General features: G+C 39.2%; 1 protein-coding gene across 2 annotated transcripts in view; it reads right to left on the bottom strand.

The window, feature by feature from the left end:
* The window catches only part of RAB11FIP2 (RAB11 family interacting protein 2), a 35,819-nt gene extending 16,832 nt beyond the window's left edge, over positions 1 to 18,987 (bottom strand). The window contains exons 1-3 of one of the 2 annotated variants that reach the window (XM_084526363.1): positions 18,156 to 18,987; positions 6,425 to 6,871; positions 5,268 to 5,726 (exon numbers count right to left, since the gene is read on the bottom strand). In XM_084526363.1, the coding sequence (XP_084382489.1) occupies positions 5,268 to 5,726; positions 6,425 to 6,871; positions 18,156 to 18,508 (1,259 nt within the window). In that variant the 5' untranslated portion in view covers positions 18,509 to 18,987. Of the gene's footprint in view, positions 1 to 5,267; positions 5,731 to 6,424; positions 6,872 to 18,155 lie in introns of both variants that reach the window. The other variant, XM_084526362.1, reaches the window with a different exon arrangement.
* Between the last annotated feature and the right edge of the window lie 5,503 nt (positions 18,988 to 24,490).

The raw sequence follows: 24,490 nt of genomic DNA on the forward strand, positions 1-24,490 counted from the left end.
CAGCTTTAAATATTGGACTATTTGTTTCCCTGTGTCCATTGCCTAAGATCTTGTTAATTACCTAAACTCTCTTTCTGTAGGTCTTGTTAATTACCCGTCTCCTGTCTCAGAGGACCTTGTTAATAACTTGTACAATCTCTCTAAAAAGGTCCTAATAACACATTAAAATTAAAGATGCTTTTCTCTTAGCACTTGTCAAGTGGTGTAAATTGAGAAATTTTCACATCGTTTTATTAGCCTACTGTAGTGTATTTTCCTAAACACAAACAATTTCAGAGAAATGATGCATAAGGTTTGGTCACCGCACAATAAAAAATCTTTGTTTTCAGGGATTACTGTCAATTTCTTTAACTGTGTTCAATACAAAATCCACGTGGCTACTGACTGCAAATTAACCTCTTGAGAGCCACAACAACAGAAGTAATTGTTAAGAATGAATGCATTGAAAGATTATAATAGGTGAACCCTTCAAAGCAGTGGATGAAGAAATACGAAGACAAATCTATTACTGGTAAATGCTAACAAAAAATACTAGAACATGTTGCATGCTTCATCAGCTATATAAGTGGTTTGGAACTAATGAATTTTGTAAAAATGCCCTTACAAAAGGCATTTCTGCTTTCACTAGGAGACTGCAGCATTTTGAAATTGTCAGGAAAACAGCTCATAAATATCTACATTCCACTTACACCAGACAACAAAAAATAAATGTGACACTACCAACCCTAACAAATACTAATGGATCCATGCAGCATTTGGAAGAGGTAACAAAGCCCCACTTAATAGAGAATGCAGAAAGAAGACTAAGTCATTTTCTCAAAAACCACAAGAAAAGCCTTTGCCAGAGCTCAGATTAACAGAAAGTAGGGGTCCTTATTTTGTGATTTCCTGACAACTAGTGTTTTACAAAACAAAACAAAACAAAACAAAAAAAAAAAAGGTTTTATTTTGCTTTTTCAAAATACTTCTTAGTCCTTCTTGAAATAACAATAAATAATAGTAATAACAATAAATCATAACTTTAAATAATCCTGGTACACTTTTTGCTTTTAGGTAAAAAAAAAAAATATATATATATATATCCTGCAACTGTTGTTGAACCAGCCATGTCTACATTTTCTGTATCAGCAGCTAAGACACACCTGGAAAATGTATTTATCTTCACTCTTTTAATTAGTAAATAACAGGAATTAATGACAGAGATGAATGCAGCCAGTCAACACTAAATAACTGGTTGGGGAAGGCACTGCTCAGCAACTCCCCCAGCCCCTAGCCAGCACTGCTGTTACGAGCTGCTGTTGCACAGATCATTGTTGTCTAGTCAAGGCTACCAAACCAAATTAATTAGGATGGACTTGAGGCCTGACCCCATTAACTTTAAAGACCTAGGATTAGGCCCATGGAGTATCTGTCACCCTTTTTCAGACCTGAAACAATGAAGGAATAGAGCCAGTGCACTGACTCTCTAAGCCTGCTCACTTCTGCATGAAACCAAAATCATTTCATGCTCCCTTTTACATGGAAAAGAGTTTGAAGATATTCCAAACACCTTAAGAAAAGCAATACGGAGTATATTATCATGAACTGAACCCATTTTTTTAAATCAATTAAAATCACTGGCCAAGGAACATTAACCATATACTTTGTGAAGTGTGGATATGACACTTGATAATATGGTAATGTTTGGGTCATATCTGGGAATTGGTAATATTTGGGTCATAACAATCATAATTTCTGTTACAGACAAAGTGGTCTTTGCCTTGAGATATAAAATTCTGACCTGGAGAAGTTATCAGAGCAGACACACAGCCCGTTCTGCTAGCCATGCACTGAGGACACTATTTCAGCTTTTTGCTCTAGGTACACGATTACCAAACCTGATAATGTCAGAAGTTAAATAATTTTCCCCTACTTGTTCCGAAGTATGTGTTTTACATTTTGTATCTAAGCAGGACATATATTTTTTCTGTTATGTCTGTTGAAGAAGACATTCAAACAACAAACTGGAAGCCAGGTTCTGCACACTTTCACATCATAGGACAATTCACTGACTTCAGGAGTAACGATGTGAGACTAGCAGTCTGCTTTGTTATACACTAATGCAAGCTGGAAGAACTAAAGAGAACGACAGGAGAAAGCAGATAATATCAAAATATCCTTCAAATATTTCATGAGCCACCCACAACCACCACATCAGCATGACGTGTGACTGTTGCAGTCAATTTCTAGGTTATGCTTTTCTGCCCAAAGCTGTGATGGCAAATCTAGAACTTCGGCACTGTCAGTAATACAGCAACCTGAACATTTAAACACAGATACATGTCCCCAAGTGCCATGGCAAGTCTTGTAGATCCACTGGATTCTAACCTAAAATTTGTCACCTTGCTCATTAGAGGTTAATAGGCAAGGCAAAACCAAATGTCAGTTGCTCTTAAAGCAGGTAAGCAAACTGATAATGCTAAAAATAAAATAGCAAATAAACCTGAAACGAACAAGTGGCAGTAGGAGCCTCTAACGACGATGATTAAGAAGGTAAACATATTATCTTTTATAAAAGTGATGACTGATGAAATGTTTATGATTACAAAGAGACAAGTAATGCTAACATGTAGATTATGTTATAGATCACAGCTATCAAGGGAGGCAAGAATGTGAAAAAAGACTAAAGGATCAGGGAGAGATGAATCACTGAATCTAAATGCAAACAAAAGAGAAGGTAAGAGTATAAAGAGGCACAGATGTATAGAGGTATCCCCAGACTGAGACCCTCTTCAGTGTAAGGTAAACATATAGTGACAGATCCTAAAGACTGGATTACACTCATGAGGTTGTACAACCCCCCTGAGATCTTGTTAACTACATGACAGAGGAGAAAGAAAAAACCTTCTTGTGGCCCCATAGCTGACTTAAGGTATAAATATATTGGCAAAGGTTTTTAATTTATGCAGGTTCCAGGCCGAGGTTGGTTGGTTCGCTTGGTGGTTTCTGTTTTTTTGGGGTGGGGGAAGGCATTTTGTGATTATGTGGCTTGGTTCTGTGTTCCTTTGTTTTCTTTTCTTCCTGTTTGCACCAGCTCCATCCTGGACCCATGGCTGTAATGCACATCTTCCCGTGAGTTTCATCGCGCAGGAATCCATGAACACTCCATCATTCAAAGCCAGGCACAGCTAGGTGGGGATAAATGGGAGATCCAACTGCAAAGCAAACTCCTCATCCACACCAGAACACTGATTTTGGACATAGCTTACTAAACAGATAATGCCTGTCTTACTTGCAAAGATGCTATCCAACCAAAAGAGATTAATAGCATACTGAGTAAACAAAAAAACAACTCAAAATCTAAGTTGCCTGTGTATGCTTTCTGCATACTGAGTTTGTTACTCAACCTCAATTATTTCGTGCCCACAGATTTATACAGTTCTTTCTTCACAGTATTACAAATTCTAAAAATTAAAAATGGATTCTATTCAGCAAATCCTCCCCAGATAAAAGGTAAACTTAAACTGTAAACTTATTAAATATGCACATTTTATATTAGTTTCTACTTCAAAAGAAAATCATTGTACAAGATGCATATGAAAGAAAGTGAACTTATTGTAAAAGATTCTCATAGACCATAATAGTGGTGCATGCAAACACAGAGAGCTTCTAACAAATTATTGCATGATAGATATTATTCCATAGTAGCTGTCTTATCCATAAGGTCAGAATGTTTACTATTTTTGGCTTTTTGAAAATAACAAAATAAACTTTTGATAAGACAAATAGATATGTTTACATAAAAGTCAAGAACTAGTAAAAGAGTCTCATACAAAAAGGGGGAATAAATGACTAGAGTCCTTCTGAAGGGGCACTGTGATGAGCTTTTTAATTACAAACAAAGAAAAACAGTCCATCATGATTACTGTTTATGATTTATATTTATCAAGATCTGTTGCATTCAAGAACTTCAGAAGATTTCACTACTTATATCTAGCATCTGCCTCAATAGAAATTTTCATTTAAAAAAAAAATTAAATGCTATGTAATTTTAATTGTTATTTAAATTACTCCTCCTTAAAGGAGCTTATTTAAATGAAAGTTTAACTTCTGACAAACCAAGCTACATCCTAACCTTACTCTAATCTTTATTAAATAAATAATATTTTAATACTCTGGCTGTAAACTTGTTATTTAAGACAGTTGCACTGACTTGTCTTGTGGGAAGCAATAACTCACTGAAGTCCATATGCGCTTCTAGCAACTGAATCTTTTCTACAGTTGTTCCATTTCAGTTTATCTAATTCACATCCAAGATTAGTTTTATTGAGAAAAATGATTATAAGTTTAAAACAGGAGTGCATACATTCAAACCTATGAATAAAATTGAGTTGGGATACAGTAAGACTGATTTGTTCTATAATCTTAAAGAACAAATTAATGAAGAATGAGTTAATTATTTAACTGTTTAAACATATATATTGGACTCAGCATACGCAGTGTGTATGTATGTATGCATATACATATATGTATATATAAGACTATCTTTCTCATTGGTAAACAAAAGCCAGAAGGGAAATGAAATTTTGGATACACTTTTTTTTAATTTAAGGAAAACAAGTAAACTGTTGATAAGCAAACAAAGATTAGAACGGATTATTTAAATCAAAGTTTCTTATCACCCCCTGTAACTCAATTCACTTTGCTTAGCATATAAACTGCTGTCTCGTATAAGGCCTTGAATACACATGAACTCAGGAAAGCTACAGTGAGCCAAATGATTTCAAGCATGATAGTGCCCATGCAGATGCTCCCATTTAGAAACAGAATGGTCTTCCGCTCTTGAGGTTTCACACAGAATCTAAACCCACTTCTTTCCCAAGTGGTAAGAAGAAGAGCATTTGTTATCATTACTCAAATTTTCTTCACCATGTGTTTATTCTGTTTCACTTTTCCCTTAGACTTAAACCTTTCCCTAGACTTAAAGCATTGTAATAGTGATGAATGTTCAATGAAAGCAGAAGACTCTCAGGAAGAACCCATTTTGAAACATGAACAAAGTCTTCCACAAACGCAAGTAACCTAGAACAGTCAGAGTTCATATTAGCAATATAAATATAACTTCTAAATGAAATAAAACTGTATTAGAAGTTGCTAACTTTTACTTAGGAGCAGATAAGCAATGATATAAATGTATATAAAGCACAAAGATTGTGTTTGTCAACACTTCGCATTTTCATTTATATAGCATATTCAACATATCAGATCAAAGTACAGTAGAAACCTACCTTGAAGATGGCAACATGCTTGTAGGCTTGAAGTTTGTCATAAACGGATTAGTCGACTCATAATCAAAACTCTCCTGATGAGTCTCCCCAAATGCACTGGGTGATTTCAAGTCCGTAGAACTCTCTGATCCCCCATTGCTAAATTTATCTGACCTCCTGCTGTCTTTTTTTCCAGTCACTCTTTCAAAAAGACTAACTTTCTCTCTTTTCTCTTTTCTCATTTCTTTTTTTATTTCAACAGGTTTGGAAAACAGACTTATGTTCTGATCCCATGCTGCTGGGCTTTCTTCAAATGGATTCTTCTGTCGTGGCAGTGTAGCAAATTTCTGGGGTAGCGAAGCACTCACATTGGTAAATGGGTCGTTTTGTGCTTCAAGTGCAGCTTCATCAACTGTGCTGTCAAGCTGGTTCATTTTAGAAGTATCGACACTTAACGTCCTTCTATGTGGAGACTTTACACTCCCTACAAACAATCTGTTATTAGTACATTATCAATGAGATAGTACAGCACACCTTACAACATGCAGAGAACCCACTCTAACTTAGTTCTAGGTTACCAATTGAGTCTTAGTTCAAAACATGCTTGAATAATTAATGTATTTTTAAAAATGAACAGCTGTGGCCTCGACTCGGTGCTTCAGAAACGTTTAAGGAAGCAATAGATACTACAGAATCTTATTTTCTGTGTGAAAATTAGGTTGTACAAACAATACAGCTGCGGCTAGCGTGGCATTCCAGAAAACAGCAGTAGTCTATTGCATAATAACTTTGCACAATGCAAAATACTTTCAGTTCTTCGTATAAATCAGGTTTAAAACTTTGGTGATAGTTTTTAAACTTTTTAAAGACACTTTCATTTTTCAGAAGACATTATTTTGCCTGGAGTTCTTTCTTGAATGCAATGTTTCATTACAACATACTCTTAAATGAGGACATAAGATGAAAAATGATAAATTATCATACACTGTGGCTTATAAGTTATTCCTTATGCTCAGAAACAGCATTTATAAGTAACCACCAACTAACAAAAGTGAAAAAATATATATATTATTAACTATTTAGCCTTGGAATAGCATCATAAACTAAAGAAATAGACTTCTGAATAGTAGCAGTGACTTGTGATTATAACTGTCAAGATTAAGTAGCATGAGTTTTACTTACCGCCTTCATCAACCGAACCAAAAGATTCTAGCTGGCGCCTGAAGAGATGAGAGTAGCCGACTGTGCTGGATTTTAGTTTTTCTGAGGAGACGTGTGATCCTGTTAAATCTGACATCGAATGAGCTGAAGATAGCCGCTGAGGTCCCAAAAGGAAAGGTTTTTTTGGTTTTGATTTCATTTGTACTTCTCCACTACATATCTCTATGTTTGCATCTGGTATGTGAGTGCTTGGAATGATGGCAGAGGATGTATCCGAAAACGTCCCATCATTTTTTCGACCCTTCATTTTGTCTTTTAGTTTAGCAAAAGGGGATTTGGTTTTGTCCTTCATTGACAAATCAAACATACTTGCTGTCATGTTATTCCTCATGAACTGAATATTGACCTTTATTTCACCTCTGTCTTTAGTTCTTTTTCCTTGTCTGGACTCTAGGTGAAACCACCTTAAAGGAGAAAAAGAACAAGTTAAGCTGTGTTTTCTGGAGGCTAGTCATTCAATTCTAGTTAGTTGGTTAATGTCTGGATAGTACAGTTAAAAATAGGAAAACCAAATTCCATACCAAAAATCAAAATATTGAAAAGCTTTTTAGTCCATATTTGGTTTTGAAAGAGGAAACATTTAATAACTAAAGAGGCATGAAGCTCTTTGCACTATTCATTTGTTGCAAGAACCAAAGTCAGTTCAGTGGAAGCTTACTAAACTTCACCAGACCTAATGGGCTCACATCTACTTACAGATAATTTGTACCTCATTAATTATAGACACAAATAAATATTATCGTGCTATTTAAGGAGCCCTGGTATTCTTCAAGTAGTCTTTATTTACCTGAGATGCATTAGCCAAATGCTTACTACGTGCCAACTATTTCATTCATTAACCTATTCTCATTTGCTTTTGCCTCGGTTATGTGGTAGATTATGTTCTTCCTCTCTCCCTTCCTTCTAACCACTGGTAATGATTCATGTCAATTGCACTACCAAGGAAATATCTGAGACCTTCGAATGATTTTACAGTCAATCATCATTTTGGTTTTGCAACTGGAACCCCTGGCGACAGCATCTCCACACGCAGCAGTGGCAGAACAGCGAGCATGTACGGGTATCTAACACCTGCCCCATTTCTGGGGGGTCACCAATAGGATTAGTTTTAGGACTATTTCCACAAGCTTTGGAACCATGTCTCAAACCTCCACTTGAAGCTTTTTCTAAGTATTAAAGTACTCAATGGCTTATTTGCTTGGTACCATGAAGGAAAAGAAGTACACCACTTCTCAACCTCCCTGAAAAGTCTGGGGAGGAGAGGACAAATCCCCTAAAGGACAAGCTCTTCCACCTGTCTAGAGATGAAGCTAAACCAAAAGTCCCAAAAAAGTGTGTAAATCCCTCACGATTTATGGAATTACTAATTTCAAAATTGTGTAACAATAAATGTATTTTAGCTCAGTGCTTACACAAGTTAGACCAGGACAAAGCTCAGCTAAACACAGGAGTAGTAGCAACACTACAGTTACTGTAAGACCGTCCCGTGTAGTAATGCATTGCTAGGAGCAATGCACGCATCCCAGCACAACAATACATTGTCATGATCAAGTAACTTTTGAACCGGAGACTAAGAAATGAAATTGCCTATCAACACAGATGCAAAATTGATTATGCAGTTACACATGCATTATTCAACACTGCCAAACACACAAAACAAGGTCAGAAAAGGAGAAAAATAGCCCTCAATTTCCTTTCAGATTTCATAAATATTTTTAAAGGTGACAGCTGAAATAACGTTTTCAGGAAGAGATACTATTTTTTTTGAGATGAGAAAATACTTTCAAAAGTGACCTTCCAAAGAAATAATGAAAGGGTAAAGTGCATTATGGACTTTACTGTTGCCTTGCGACATCCAAAATGTTTTATATACCACAGTAAAACAGAATAATTAAGAAATATCAGACCACCTCTGTCCTGACACTGGACAACACGAACCCAGACCAGCAGATCCACAAGTTCAAAAAGAAGGACAATTAATGCAGGATTATTAAACTTGCTTCCTAAAAGTTTTCCTTCTGCTGTGAGATAACTTTGCTTATGTATTTTAAATGAAATGCAAAAACTGAAATATGTTAAGTGTCTAAAAAAGATGGATTGTTTTTCCTTTTAGTTAATAAAATTTCACTTCTTGGTAACTGATTCCAGAAACTCTTTAATTCATCTACAGTCTCTAAAGAAAACATACACAGCAGAAACAAGAGTAACTCTCTTTTTTATGATGCATAACATCACAAAAACTGGAAGACAAGATAGGCTTTAAAACTCTTTAAAAGAAATTATGTTCATACGTTCTTTTTTTTTATATACGTTCTTTTTTTTATATAAAAAAGAGCAATTAAAATACATGTAACAAGCAAGCAAAGCCCTTGCTTATAAATTTCTACAGATTTTGTCTGTGTGAAAAGACAAAAAAAAAAAAAAAAGAGAAAGCCCTGTCCATGATTGCTTATATAGTAAACAAATATAAATATATATAAGGCTTATACTTTTTGACATTCAAATTTATTAGTTCACGCTAGACAGTAAAGAAACATTTTTCTTTTCCCTTAACTCTTATCTCTCAAACATCATGTCTCTGATAAGATTTTCATGTTTCTAGTTAAAAATAACCGAAACTTTAAACACATACGACACATGCTAACTTGTTTTAGAGCAGTATCAAGATATAAATTCTTAAGCTTTTGGTGTGTTGAAGAAAAACTTTTCATTTAAAACTGAATTTAACCCAATTATTGACATTCTTATCATGAACTAACAACTACTCCATGTCGCTATCAGCACTCCCCACTAATGGCATACCCACACATACTGTTTTGACATTCACCAGGTCTGAAGGAGAGCATTTCGGCACACAGCTCATACACCGACGTCTGCGGTTCGTACATTTGTTTTCAAAGCAGACTTTGAAGAACTTTACACCAAAACTAAGTTCAGCTGAAAAAACAAAGAAACTCTCCTTATCCTAGTGAGATAGAGGTGCATGAGGCACTGGACCTTGTACCTGGTGGGACCAGGCTCAACGCTACTTCTGATTCCAATAGAATTTGATCATAAACTTTTTACTCTAGCTAAATTCCTCTGGACTTCAGTGGAATTTCTATTTGAAGAATGATTGCTAGATCAGGTCTGTGTATAAAACACATATATTTAATTTTTATAGGCATTTCAAGGAGGGTTTTTTTGTTACCTTGGAGAGTTTATCTCGATTAACTTACAATGAAGGTTCCATATGCTTCAGCTCGTAACAGGACAATATGAGAAGCAGACTCGATGATTTTCTTCAAATTCAAAGGCAAATAATTATTTTTTTAAACAGATGAGAATAAATGCAAGCAACGCATTTGTGTGGAGCTGCACGTGAATAAGCAACCGAGTCTGTAAATGTTTCTTATTAGAATCTGTTTCTACAACACATGGGCGTGAGCAACAAATAGAAAAACAGTGCTGAACATAATAGAAAAAAGAATTGGAAAATGAAGTCCACTGTTTTCAGATAACATTTTGATCTTAAAATACTAAATTCCACTATACCACTGCCAATTTTAAAAATTGTAATGTATTATAAAAGCCAATAAAACTTGCTATTTTGGTTTTGTTTACAGTACTTTTAGCCACAATAAATGCTCCATTTGTCAGGCTGCCATAAGCTTATTCTATAGAAAGCCTGAATAAAGTAGGAAAATAGCCAATAACATACACGAACAAAACAGGGTGGCTTTTATGAGAGCAGATGCCCTTTTATTTAATAACCAAATATTACATCCAGTCTTGCAGACAGTCTTTATTTAAACAGACCTTGTACAAAGTCTGGCAAATTTTCTCAACTTCAAAGGAAGCCCTATTGCCTCCTGAATCACATTCATACTTCTTGCTCTCACCTTCCAATGTCCTGTAGGACAACATCCTCCATACACCCTCTAATTTCTTCTTCTCCCCTATGGTTTCTATCATAAGAACCATTGTTTCTTTTTCTCATATGGTTTTGAGTGTGCTAATGGGCTTTCCCTGTCCTGCACAGGTTTCTGATCATTTTTATTCTGTAAGTATTATATAAACTGTCAGTCTACATGCTGGCAATTTTTCGAACACATAAAGAGATCAAGATTCATGGCTGAATAGGAAAAATCCTGTTGCACAGTCCGCCCTGAAAAACAAAGCCCCTATCTGCAGAAATGTGGCAATTTTCTAACCATGACAAAATTACTTAATTTTGGCCACACCTACAATTAGGGGCGGAAAAAGAAAGCTGCCTTATTTCTGGGAGAGACACTAACAATCGTCTTCATATTATTAAATTGTATGGGATGAGCAGCACTGAATCCTGTACCTTAGGAAAGACAGACAGGAAGAGTGAAGGAGAAAAGTGAAGTAAGTTACTATTAATAAAGTTACAAAAAATCTTGTCTGCTTAATTCCACCCAAATAGCTAGCAATCTATAAATATTTATATTTTCAACAAAATTTCTTCAACTGCTCTTTTATTCCCCTTTTGCTGATTTAATTTTCTTTCCATGTACTCTGTTTTTCAACTCACTCTTGCTTACCTATACTACTCCCATTACACCCTTCATCCTGCATTCAACAAGTATTTTGAAAAAAGCCTATTTTTTCCCCCCTACTAACAGCAGGAAGCTGATGTCATGGTGCCTTACCCTCAAACACTGCCATGGAATTTGACTGTTCCAAGCCTTGGTCCTCTCTTTTGTTTGAAGAAGCATCACTCAGCCTATTCTGCTCAATATGTGATTAACAGTATGGGCATGAAAAATCACCATCTATTTTAATCATATACAACTTTATAAGCCTCCAAAACCACTGGGATACCTATCTACCAACTTCAACAGGCACTGGAAGTCTTCTAGCCAGCACATTCAACCTGTGCATGAAAGAGGATCTTCTGACTCGGTTTCCTTGCCAGTGCTGAAGATGGGACAAAGAAACTTTCCCCTCATTTCACTGCTTCACAAACCTGGCATTCTGCTTTCACTCCACAAACACCTACTGAGTCGATCTAATATCACTTTGCTGTAATTTTGACTTGCAATCAAAGATTTTTGCAAAACCCGGATTTTAATTCCCAAATTACTGAATGGTTTCTAACCTTGATTTTATGGCCAAAACCAGTAGCCTGATCTGATAAGTGACATTACTCTGCTACCCAGTTAGGAGAAGGTCAGCAGGTACTTATCAAACTGCCCCTAAAAATGCCACCAAAATCCCAGTGACAGAACATGCCCACCAGCCGTCATGGGAAGGAACTACTTCGTGTTAGATTACATGTGTGTGAGTTAGGTACAATGAAGAAATTTACTTCACCAAATCTCAATAACAGAAACGTCCCCAGCTAATAGCTAAAAAACAGCATCTAAAGTGCTGACTTGTCTAACAAATTCCTTAGCAGCAAACACACCTTCAAAAAAATACAGGAGGTATTTTTTCCTAGCAAGTCAGTCTGATACCATACCAGGAGTTTCACCAAAAAGGTGGAAAAGTAGGAAAATTAAGGCAAGGGACTGAGCCCAGCCTCCATAGCGCATGAGGGGAAATGCAGAAGAAAATGGATTATTTATTAAGATAAGTGATGACATTCACAAAGATGAATACTATTACTTTCTGGAAGCCAACCGAAATGAGATATACAAAGTAGAGTTTAAAAATAAATATTACAGACTGACATTGTAACACCACAAAACATATGGAAGCTGACACATATTACAATACCCGTACAAAGGGGTTAGCTAACATCAGCTGGAATCAAAGTAATTAAACCGGTCTTCGTTTACACTATTTATTGTTTTGGCTGAAGACCGCGTGTGAAAACTTTTATTTCAGAAACAAAATAAGTGAAGGTATGAGGATTAAGGCGAGCTATTTCAGTTGTGTGTGTGGAAGCATGCGTGTGTGCACAGAAACCGGCGCACAGAAGGATTGCAGTCCAGATGGCACTCAGGCTCTGAGTCAGAATTATGACTTATTCGGGATACATGCTCACAGTTGTTGTCGAAACCTAAATGCTGGGAATATTGCTAGCCCATTTTAAAATATTGCTATGTTCCAGCTACAGCTGGGCTCCACTTCTTGGTTTCCCCCATAAGCAGCTTTTTCTTCTGTTTGTTCCCCACTACCAACTTTCCTCCTTCTTTTTGTTTTGTTTGTTTGTTTCCTGAGTGCTACCATGAAAGCAACAGAACGAATCCATATGGATCCTCCATGCTGCTTTTGTACCTTTGAGAAATTTTGTAATTACTGCTCTTCCCACTTTTGACTAGAGCAGAATGAGTTTTTCTCTCTTGCTTTAACCACAACATTTTGATAATTTCTGTTCCAGCCTGCCATTTCCACTATTATTTAATACTGTAAAGTGAGCCAAAATACATTGTTCTGGTTTGAAATAAACATAAGGCTCAGAAACAGTAAATAATATTTATTATGTTTTGTATAATTATTTATAAAAGTGCTTCTTGACGAGCACTGAGCCCCCCACAACCCTGCTTTCTGTTTATTCACAGTTGTTTGCTGACTCGATCCAAGCTGCACTGGAAGCCTGCCTCCTGCTCACGCTGCTGCAGATGAGAGAGGACAGGGCAGAGGCAAGCGAAGGGGGAACCTTTCCGTATAATAGAGGGCGGCTGACGAGAAGGAATTCACATTAATTTGGAGGAAGTCACAACATTTTCCTCTCTTTCAGGAAGCTCAGCAGTCATAAGAAGAAGCACGTACGTTAATGTGAAGTGGTATTGATCGAGGTCAATCTTCAATTTTTGTGCTTTGCTTCATGAGAAGTTGTTTGCGACTCTTTTATATGGCCAGCGTACACAGAGGACAAACATCTTAGATAAGGCCAAGACTCCTTCACTGTACTCTGCTCAGATAAACATTTTTGTCAATACTGCTGCAATTTGACGGTGTGGAGAGGAGGCTGAGGTATTACAGAAACCAGGGAGAAGGGGAAATAAGTCACATACCTAAAATGTCTCCTCCAAAAAAAAAATATTTAAGAAATAACAACTCTACTACATCCTGCCCCCTCTAGATTTAACCTTCCAGAGAAGTGTTGCACCTTGAATCAGCTGAAGGTGTAATAAAATTAGCTCTCCAGGAAAGCTAATAAAGGAATGGACAATAAATAATGTGGAATTAGAGGACAACAAGGACCAAATGAATGCTGATGAAATAAGTAATATCATGGTGAAAGCTAATGAAAATTCTCTTTTCTGCTGTTGTGCTCATTTAGCAGGAGTTAAAAAAAAAAAAAAAAAAAACAAACAACAACTAAGCACAGTCATTAAGAAAGCTACTGAAAAATACTGCAGTAAATTGTGTCAGTAAATGGGTATTTTTCACTCCATAGTAATTCAAAAATTTGTTTTGATGTTACGCAGTGTCAGATCATCAGCAGTATCAAGGCAACTATGAATTGTAACAATTGAAATAATTACAAAAATATACATACACTTTAAAACAGCACAGTCACCCATCATCATTTAAATTTAACTGCAAGAGCAAAAGAGGTGCATTTGTTCTAGGATAGCAGGCCAAAAAAAAATGCAACGTATTTACCAGTATGAATAAAAAGGAAAAATGCCATGGGATTTTACTGGAAAAAAAATAAACTATGGCAGAAATCTAAGATCAGAAGAATTATGTTCAATGTACCTCCAATGAAGCCGTATCTCCCAAGTTTCTCAAACAGTTAAATAAACTCACTAAAAACTCTAGACATCTGGAGCCTAGTTTCAAGCCTGGAGAAATGAACAGAAAGAGTAAAAAGCGCCTGCCCATTCCTAATTACAGCAGAGTCGCCAGAGAGTCAAATTTACAAAGCTACCACAATGCGATGGGCATTATTTTTATTTTATTTCCATAAAGGCAGAAAGAAAATGAACTAGGATCCTGCAGATGCTTTGGCTGAGGTCTCTGGAAGAAACCTAGCAAATGACCATCTGAGCAGCATCTGGATCTAACTGTTCCAGGAATTTTCACTTTTAAGAAATTGAAAAATCATCAGTTTAGGAAGAAAAAGGACATTGCATGATGGTGCATACAGAACTTTCACTATTAAATTATACTAAATCGTTGCTTTGTTTCATTAAACCCTGTGTCACAGCAAGTTTCTTGGAACACCAGACATGCAAATCTTACCGTGAGGCCTCTGCCTAAAAACTTCACTGCATAAAGTATTTTTCTTAAGGTGTCAAAAGCAACAAACAAAAAACATTATACATAAAAAAGGATTATTTTTCTCTAGCGTGTTTTTCAAGCTGCAGTGAATATGTAAAAGGTACCTCTTCCAAATTATCAAATATTAAATTAAAAAAAAAATACAAAAAGCTGAACGTCACACACCCGGTACTCTTCCTAGGAATTCAAAATCAGCTGGTAGCCTTCACTTCTCATACCTCCTTACTAAAAAAGCACTAGGGAATTGCTGACAGGGTTCAGCATTGTGTAGAATATTAAATATCTTTTTTGCAATACCCTGGTGACTCTTGAGTCTGTCTCTTACAGCACCATATGTACAGCTGTGTTGGAAAGAGGAAGCTATTAAATATATTAAAAAGTAGAAATATTACCAATAGACACTTCATCAAATAACTGGATCTCATTCATCCCCAAACAAAGCAAGAAATGTTAAGGTTACATCAACATAAGAAAATAACTCTGGATTTAATAACACCACAAGCCTGTTGAACATATTTGAAAGTAAAAACATTGCTTAATAAAACAGATTAGTGTTTCTGAAACAATGAATATAGCTTTCAACCATCAAATGCTTCGGTAATAAAGACATTGGACTCGGTCTTGAAAGGTACTGGATATCTCAGTTCCCACACCACAGTCACGGCTAGATGGTCTTCAGGTCCAAATATATCACCCTCAGTTTACTGCCAACTTCGGACTCGGAATATTTTGTATCAAAAAGGATTTAATAAAAGAAAAAAAGAAAGAGAAAGCATTTTTTTGAGATCACATTTGTGAGTATTTTCTTGAAAGTTTGCCCCCCTCTCACATACACATTCAAATATTTCATCCACATCTCCAGCTAACGCTTATGGGAAACAGCAACAGCAGACATGCATTCACGAAGGCATAAAGGAGACGACCACAATAACATTTCAAAAACATCTAAATGCTTAAGGACCACGTTATTTTTTTTTTCCAAAATGATTTTCCAAGGGACACATTTTTTTTGGTTTCTAAGCATATTAAGACCACAATAAGAAAGTGCATTTTCAATGGCTCCTACCTCGTAAGAGTTTAAATCAGCAGTAGGAGAACACGTGCTGCCAAAACTCCAAGCAACCATCTAGCTGCGCTTTTACACGCAAGACTTTTACAAGTAGGGCTGTTAGGCTCTAGAAGCCTAACACCCATCAGCTTCTAATAAGATTTGCAATCTTAAATGCTCAAGTAACTCTTGAAAACAGGACTTAGGCTGTTTGTAAAAGTTTCCCGACGGGCCCCTGTCTGGTGAAGCATAGCTCGCAGGCAGCACAGAGCGCTCTCAGGAGCCCTCGCGTTTTCAGTGGTGGTCTGGGGAAGCATCGCTGCACGTTTACGTAGCAGGAGTTCTTCTCTCACACTTCAGAGAAAGAAATGAAAGAACAACGAACATATATGAAACCGGGCTAAGCACAACTTCACGTAAAAAGTACTGGCAGGATCTGAATATTTATTGAATTGACAAGGACTATGTTAATTTTGCCAGTTATAAATTCTTGAGATAATTTTTTAACACTCCAAAACTATTTTTACTAAAATTGATGCAGAAGTGTTTGGATCCCCAAAGGGAAACAGGTTTTCTTATTCACAGTAATACATGAATAATTTACATATTTTCCTCCAGTTTGTGAATACATACTTTTATCTAGTTTGACAAAGTTTTCACATTTAGTAGCATTTTTATGTCATCCATTCACCTTTTTCTTGCAGAGCAGCTAGGTGTTTAACCTAAAGCAGTTGTCTACTGACTTTCAAGATAATTATGGCTGATGATTAAAAGAATATTTAAGATCCCCGTCTGAAGAACACTGAAACTTTTTGAACCAAGTGTAAACAGAAATTAAGACCCTAAGGCTAGAGGCATTAACATGTATTGCAAAAAGATAACTGTACCGCTACTGGTTTTGCCTTATCTTTTTAAGATAAGCAATTAAAAGGTGTATTACTTTGCACTACAGACCCACAACAGATTCTTTATGGACATGTTGTTCCCTGTTATATGGCTAGTGAACATACTGCTTTGTTAAAAATTCAGTTAAAAAAAACAAACACAAAGCAAAGACAGCTTTGACCTGTCTTTGGTGCTCCTTCAACCTCAACCACCACTCCACATAAGCAGAACCAGGTTTTGAGATGGTTTTCAGGCTGTGATCAACAAGATCTGGCTAGTGTTGCTGCACTGACTGCCGCCTCCAACTGTCTGCTCCGACTCTGCTGGAGGTTGACGCCTCCAGGGCACAGTCAGCAAAAGATAAACGATGCCAGAGTCTTAGTCACTTTGATGCAAAGTCCACCACCTCACCATAAACCACCACCTCTAGCAGGATACCTCTAACAGAAGAACTGCCTAACTTTGGTTTTACCAGCTGAGGTTTGGGCACGGGTTTCTTTCTACTCTACTGAAGAGAGAGGAGGGAAGAAAGACATCTGGGGCAGGAACTTCTTAACTGCTGCAGAACATCTTTGACCACTCACAGCTTGCTTAGAGGTCTCCATGCTGTTCTCGTACTACTCCTGTGCGACAAATCTAGCTAAACCAAACACAAATAATTTAGTCATAGGCATGCTAGCAGTACACTTACACCTCTACAGTTATTCCCATACACTTTGAATGATAAATCAATGAATCACACTGGCACCAGACATCTTGGTACAACCATTCCCTCACTAGAGATGCTAACAATTTTACTAGTTTTGTTAAAAAACAGACTCACAAGAACAGTTAGATGCATTTACTGTTAAGTCTAATAAACTGCTATGATGCTTTTTTAAATTATATTTTTATTTTTTGCATTCTAGTGAATTTGCTGGCAAACAACATTTTTACTTGAAAAGTATTCTGTAGGTAATAATGGAGGCTACTACAATGGCAGAAATTTCTCTTCTGTCTTCTCCGTAGAGGCCTGCTTGCAGGATCACGGCCTAAGACTAAACAGGATCAGAAAAGTACCATACTGCTGTGGGAAACCTTCATTAAGTCACAGTTCATTAACCACTAAAACATAAATATAAAATATTTAAAGACACATGGTTGGAGCGATCGGAGAAAAACATTTTTAGAGGGAATGACACCAGGCTTCAGAGTGTGAGTCTCAAACAGGTACAAGCTGAACGGGGATTCTGCCTTTAGCAGAACAGAAAAAAAGAAATCATTAGAAAAACAGACTGTAATGAGCTCATGTTGCACACAATAATCTGTCAAAAAGTGTTAATGTTATTGACAGCCCTGCCCTGCGCTGGGTGACCACTATGATTACAGTAAATTTCTCTTTGGAAGAGGTCAGCCCCCACTGACATAACTGTATATGCCTGGGGCTTTGAACGCACCATAGAAGAAAGAAATGTCCTAATTTCGTTTCAAAATTCCTTAATCACGAGGCTTCTATTTCCCATCCCCCCTCCAAAGCGCGTGCACACAAATTAAAACGAGAAAACAAACAAAACCAAAGAACCATCACTCACTCTGTTTTCCTCCTTTGCTTGTCCTCAAATATATCGTTCAGGCTGATCGCCACCTGGCCCAAAAACTTGTCCAGCCCCACCAGCGACCTGTGCATGACAATCAGGTACAGGATGTATCTGTCTGGGTTCTCCTGCATGAGTAATCCGGGCAGCTCGAAGGAGGCCTCCTCTTTCCATACCGGATCCAGGGTCTTCTCGGCTACCGAGGTGGAGTACTTCTCCTTGCCCAGCTGGATGATGGTGTACGCGTCGTTGGTGCCACCTTTGCCTTTGGGCTTCAGCCCTTTGGCTTGAAGCACCGTGACTTGCACGTGAGTTGGGAACCACTTCTGGGCTTGCTCTGCCAGCATCATCTTCCAAGCAGCAACACCCGGGGGGCCGCGAGCCTCCGGCAGGGCACTTCCAGCACCGACACCTGTCAGCCTCGGGGCGCTCCCCAGCCACTTCTCCCTACGCCTGGCACCCCCCGGCCCCCGCCAGCCCTACCGGCGGCTCCATCCGTCCTATTCCCGTCCCCTCCACGGCCCCCAGCTTCTCCCGGGGCCGCCCGGCGCTGCCCGGAGCCCGGCTCCCCGCCCGCCCGCCCGCTGCCGGCCGGCCCCGCCGCCCGCAGGGCATCCCCCGGCCCCGGGCCCGCCTCAGCCGCTCCCCCTTCGCCCGGGCCGGGCTCCCCGCAGGCCTCCCCCGGCCCCTTACGGTGTCGGTGCTGCCGGAGGGCGGCGGGCAGAGCCGCGGGGCCGGCCCCGCCGCCGCCTCCTCAGCCTCTCGCCGCGCTCCCCCCGGCCTGACGGGCCTGGCGGGCCGGCTCCGCCGCTTCCGCCTTCCCCATGCTGCCGGCGGCGGCGGCGGTCAGAGGGCAGAGGGCAGGGTTCGCCCCCTCCCCGCCGCCACAGCCACCGCCACAGCCACCGCCACAGCCGGGCGGTGCCACCCCTTCTCCTTCCCCACCGGCCGTGGCTGGGCTCTGAGGAGCTCTTCACCCGCATCCGCCCGGGGAAGGCTCCTGACGGGGGGCTGAGGGGGAGCAGGGCTCGCAGGTCGGCCCCAGCCCGGCTTGTCCTGGTGCAAGCTGCCTGGGGAAACGCTGGAACTTCTGCTGGTTTATTTTTTTTCCTTCCTACCCCACCCTGACAACCGTATTTAACATAAAGGAGGAAGCAAAGATAGCCGGCGGACGTTTTGAGGACACAGTTCTGTTAACACACCTGGAGTCAATGGGTGTTTGTGCAAATGCCCCTGTAAGCAGAGTCACAGGCATTAACTTCACTTCTGAAAAAAAACAAAAACAAAACAAACAAACAAAAAAACCACCAGAAGCCCACACACGCAATATCAGTTGCCAGGGTCTATATACCACCCATGTAAACCACAGCAAGCGGAGAAATCAGCAGCCCAGTCAGATAATACTTCATCCACCACCCCTCACTCACGAGTCCCTAGCCCGTGGCCCACGGGTTAGTGAGCAACAAAAGCTTGGGAGACCTTCTCCTGCTGCGCTGAGCTACAGGAAATTAAAAAGTTAAAGTTGAAGGCCATTAGGGAGAATAAAGTATGATGCTGCCCACAACACGTAACGCTGAGCGAGTTATTGTCCAGGGTCAGAAAAGGTTGGGGATCGCTGGTCTGCACACAGTCATTAGTTTCCCTTTACAAGCTGAGCCTAGGCTCACGTTATCTCTAACAGTTTAAATAACTACTTGGATGACCCTTACGTTTTGACTGTGAACTGGATATTTGTCTGCATGCTCTGATAATTAATGCGGTGCTGGCATATCGTTCCTCTTCCTCACTGTATCTGCTTTCTGTTCATGTTGGAAGATAGTCCAGTTGGAAATGATAACTCCAGAACATTTCTTGGGATCATACTTAGACAAAAGCATGTAACTGAGTTGTCTAGGGTAGCAGTTTCTTGAAGAGTATGAACGCCATCACTCCAAATGTCCCCCACTGCCTCCTCCTTTACCCCTGCTGTTATTTCTGAGCGCGATGCTGTAAGGTATGGGACATCCCTTTGGCCAGCCTGGGCCAGCTGTCCTGGCTGTGTCCCCACACAGCTCCTGGTGCACCCCCCAGCCCAAGACTGGCTGAGCAGAAAGTCCTTGCGTCTGTGTAAGCACTGCTTTGCAACAACTAAACATCAGTGTTTTATCACCACTGTTTTCATCAAAAATCCAGAATACAACTTCATTTGAGCCTCTACAAAGAAAATTAACTCTATCCCAGAAAAAAAGAAAACAAAACACACATGACAAAATCCACCCCTTATTCCACACTGCTTAAGCCATGCTCAGGTCCCACACTTTCCTATACATCCTCATTAATCACCACTCTTCAATTAACACACCGATATCATTCCCTTAGTCTGTAGACCACCCCTGTGATGTCCATAAAATGTCCACGTTTGTTTTTTTTTCAGTCCATGACTTAGCTTCTCTGGTATGGTGGTTGCTCAAGACAGGAGAAGCAGTATGTTGTGTGAAGTTACTGGACACCAAAGCCAGCTCGGGTCAGGTCACTTGGTCCGCTGCTTGTGAGGCTAATCCTCCTACATTTCAAGTGGCTCCTGCTATAGTACTTCCCATAATATGCAACTCAGAGTTACAGTAATTTAAAGATTTATCCATCAAAATCTCCACCTTTGTCTCTTTGGACCAGACTACAGGGTTTAAGATTGCAAAGAATTCCTCCCCTCACCCCTGCTCCAGCCTGGACTTATGTTATGCATTGGCCACAGTCCTTCAAGAGGTACCTGCTCCAGCACGGCCTTTTCCATGAACCACAGTCCCTTCAGAGATCTACCAGCTTTATAAGCACTGCTCAGCAACAACTAAAATATCAGTGTGTTATTAACATAATTTTCCTCCTAAATTAAAACAACAACAACAACAAAAAAAAACCAAAACACATACCATCCACTATAAAGAAAATCAATTCTATCCAGCTGAAACCATGACAATGAGATACCATTGATCAAATTAAGGCTGCACATCAACTCTTTGGGATGAATCACCTTCACCCCTCATCTGGAAATTGCTTGCCCTCCTCTCCAGCTGCCAGCGTCCCCTAAGATCCTTTGGTTTCTTTCCCAAATGTGTCACAATAAGTTTTTAACAAAGTTCCCAGGCTGAATTGCTGTGCTTGAGGATGGTGTAGCAATATTTAAGACAAATGGCTGGAAGAGTGAGGAAGGATAATGATAAAAGTGTTCTGCAGGAGGCTGAGGCAATGGGGATAAAACACTGGGGAACCAGTAAGACACATTTAAATCACATTATTTCTTAAATGAATTTTACCACATACAACTTCTGTTTTAATGGAGTATTCTTCATTGCATCAAATCTAAACCAAGCATGATGCAATTGTCAAATCAAAACAAGAAATGAATTTTAGGTAGGCAGAATGTATTTATTTAATCAGAAATTTAAGTCAGAAATCATGTTTTGCATGCTGTGTCATAGAAAAAGTTTTATGAGCTCTTACAGCAGGCAGGATTTGTGCTTTTTCCTTGAATTTTATTGGTATTCTATTTTTTCATCACATCAGATCTTTCTTAATTGGGACTAGCTTGAATACATATGCTTGCAGCTGAACAGGGGAAGAGGAAGATGAAGGAACTTTTGTAACTCGGCCTAAAATACACCAACACAACACACAATCTGCTGTTCCTGATTTAAAAGTCAGTGACAGATTATTAGCCCTATTCTCCTTGTCCACAACCTGGCATGTGAGAACGACAGAGGGAAACCTTTCTCCCCGTCATTTCTCTCCCTCTCTCTTTTCATCTGGCGGAGCAGGCAGTGGGGACCTCTCAGCTCCCCCACTCCCATGAATCAGAGTGAATTTTGTTCAAAGGTGCACCAGATATAATTTATTCCCTCTTATAGCCCTCCAGGGTCAAGTTGCAATCCAGCCTTTTGATTCCATCCTCTTTGGAATAGGGACATTGTCTTCTTGAATGTAACGTGCAATATAAATGACAAAACATCTCAGTTAAATAATGATATCTCCAGCAACACAGCATCCCCTGACACTATGTTAGAGCATTAATCCAGAAACGACTCAGATTCCCATTTACTAAACCACCGCCACCACTCAGTGGCTGCATGCACTGTAGGTTTTGCTCATCACTGTCCATGATTCACCGAGTATCACACTAGAAAAATCCATTTTGTTTTCTATGCACGGCTTTGATGACGAGACTGTACTGTTCCTTCACTTTTGCTTTTCCTCCATGTTGAGACCAAGCATTGTGGGTGCAGGACAAACAGTGTAGGAATATCCGTGGTCATTAAGATTAAATATGTTGCCTTAGCAGTACAGTGGGAATGCTAATGAGGATGACTAATCTTTGAGAAACCCTTTTTTCTGCCTGAATTTGAAGCGGCCACTAACCAAACAACAGTTCATGTGGGGAAGGATACTATGACGCTGAGGGGTGATGGATAAATTCTCTTGTCACTGTCTTTTTGCTGATTAGAATAAGCAGACAAAAATAGATACAGGAGAAGGAAAGTCCTGGGACTCTGGAAGAGATAATTAACACTCAAATGCCTCTTGGGTAAAGAGAGGCGTTTTCCTTAGACTGTGTTTTTGGCAAGATCTGCAATTCGTGCTTGCTCGTGAAAAGAGCTCATCTTTTTATGTGTCAAGGTCATCACGTTCCTTCCTCTAGTTAGCTCATGTCACTAAAATGCATCTTAGTCATAAAAAGCTGTTTATTTTGAGTGGTTTATTTAGGAAGGAATTACAAAGTGGACTGAAGATGAGGGAAGGGGCGTTACCTCAAAAAGAGGAGGTGCAGGAGCAGTCAGGACAGGACAAATAGTGCAAATCAGAACCATAGAAGCCTTTCTGAGACCATCAGTTCTAGCTTTGATGGCTTTTTTTCAACAGCAAGAGTTCTGGCCTTGCATTTCTCAGCTGTCTTCCTTCAGCCCTCCACTGGGAAGAGGGAGTTAGGGGAGAAGAACAAGGCAGAGAACGATGCAAGAGCTACCAGGCTTCCTCAAAGCAAAATCATTTTTAACACAATGTAGCTCTCAAGGGAGATATTTTTGAATGCAAGCTCCAAGCATAACGTTTTAAGCTCAAAAATCTTTAAAAAAGAACTGGAAGAAAAGACATGATTGAATATACTCAGAATAAGTGGACTTGGACAGAAAACAAGGTACAATGATGAGAGAGTTTAAAAAGCGATTATCACAGAACAACAGTGGATATCTACAGTGTATTTAACATGGAACCTTAATCCTCATGTGTGCCATCTATCTCTATTACACATTCTTCCAAGCATTTCTGGCCCAAAAGATCAGCTTTTTACTTTTTTGTGTTTTCATTTTTAAAAAAGGGTATTCCAAGAATTACGGTGGATTTTTGTCAGTTTCAGTAATTTGAAATTCCCTCTCCACTCTCATTACTGAGCCAATGGTACATCTGATTAAACATCAGGCTTGATATTCTGGCTGCCCTTGCACAAGAAAAGGCAAGAAAATCTTTTAGCCTACTCTGCTCCGAGGCTGTTCGATCCTCTGCTTTTCATTTCCAGCTGCATACTTGCTAAAGAGGATCAGAGCAGTTTACAGTGGTAAACTGGAGCAGATAATCTGGTGATTTAATTTCTCCCCGACTTCTATTTATGAAGTAGGAAGCTTTTCACCTTTTTTTTTTTTTTTTTTTTTTTTTTAAATGCTATCTCTTCTTTGAAATTATTTGCTGAATGATTCTTTGTTGGCAGATCTCGGGTGAGGTGTTTGTTTTGAACATTATGCAGTTGTGAGGCACAGGCTAGTTTTGTCTAGACATGCAGCAAGCTCCTGCTTTCAGCCTAGACGACTAACTTTCAGTAGCTGTTGCAACTGTCCAGATTACACATTTACTGGAGAGACTATGCAAATTTTTGAGACTGAACACAGTTGTTTGTTAACTTTATCTTAGCTTTTGTTATTGTTTCAATTACTGACTTCTTCAGGAATTCAGCAGAATTAATTGATTGCAGAAATCAGATTGCTGGGCTCAAACCCACCACAGTGAATTGGAAAGTTTTTCTCATGCTACTGTTCCTGTCTGCTCTCCTGGTTTGAGAAAAACAATAAACCGTTAAGCTGAATGCATTTTGATGGAAACATTGAAAGCTAGGTGAACATATGCATCGTGTTTCTGGTCTGAACACAAACATTGCATCCCCAAATATGGGGATTCCTGGTTTTCTGAGGCTGGATGAGGTAGGCAATGTCCCGCTTGGCACAGTCCCTTTTACTTTTCACCTTCACTCTTATGGCCAGTCTCCTCCAGATCTCATCCTTCAGCTCCCTTTGGCCTCAACAGGAGGGATGAAT

Source organism: Aythya ferina, assembly GCF_964211825.1.
Source record: "Aythya ferina genome assembly, chromosome: 7".
Lineage (NCBI taxonomy): Eukaryota > Metazoa > Chordata > Aves > Anseriformes > Anatidae > Aythya > Aythya ferina.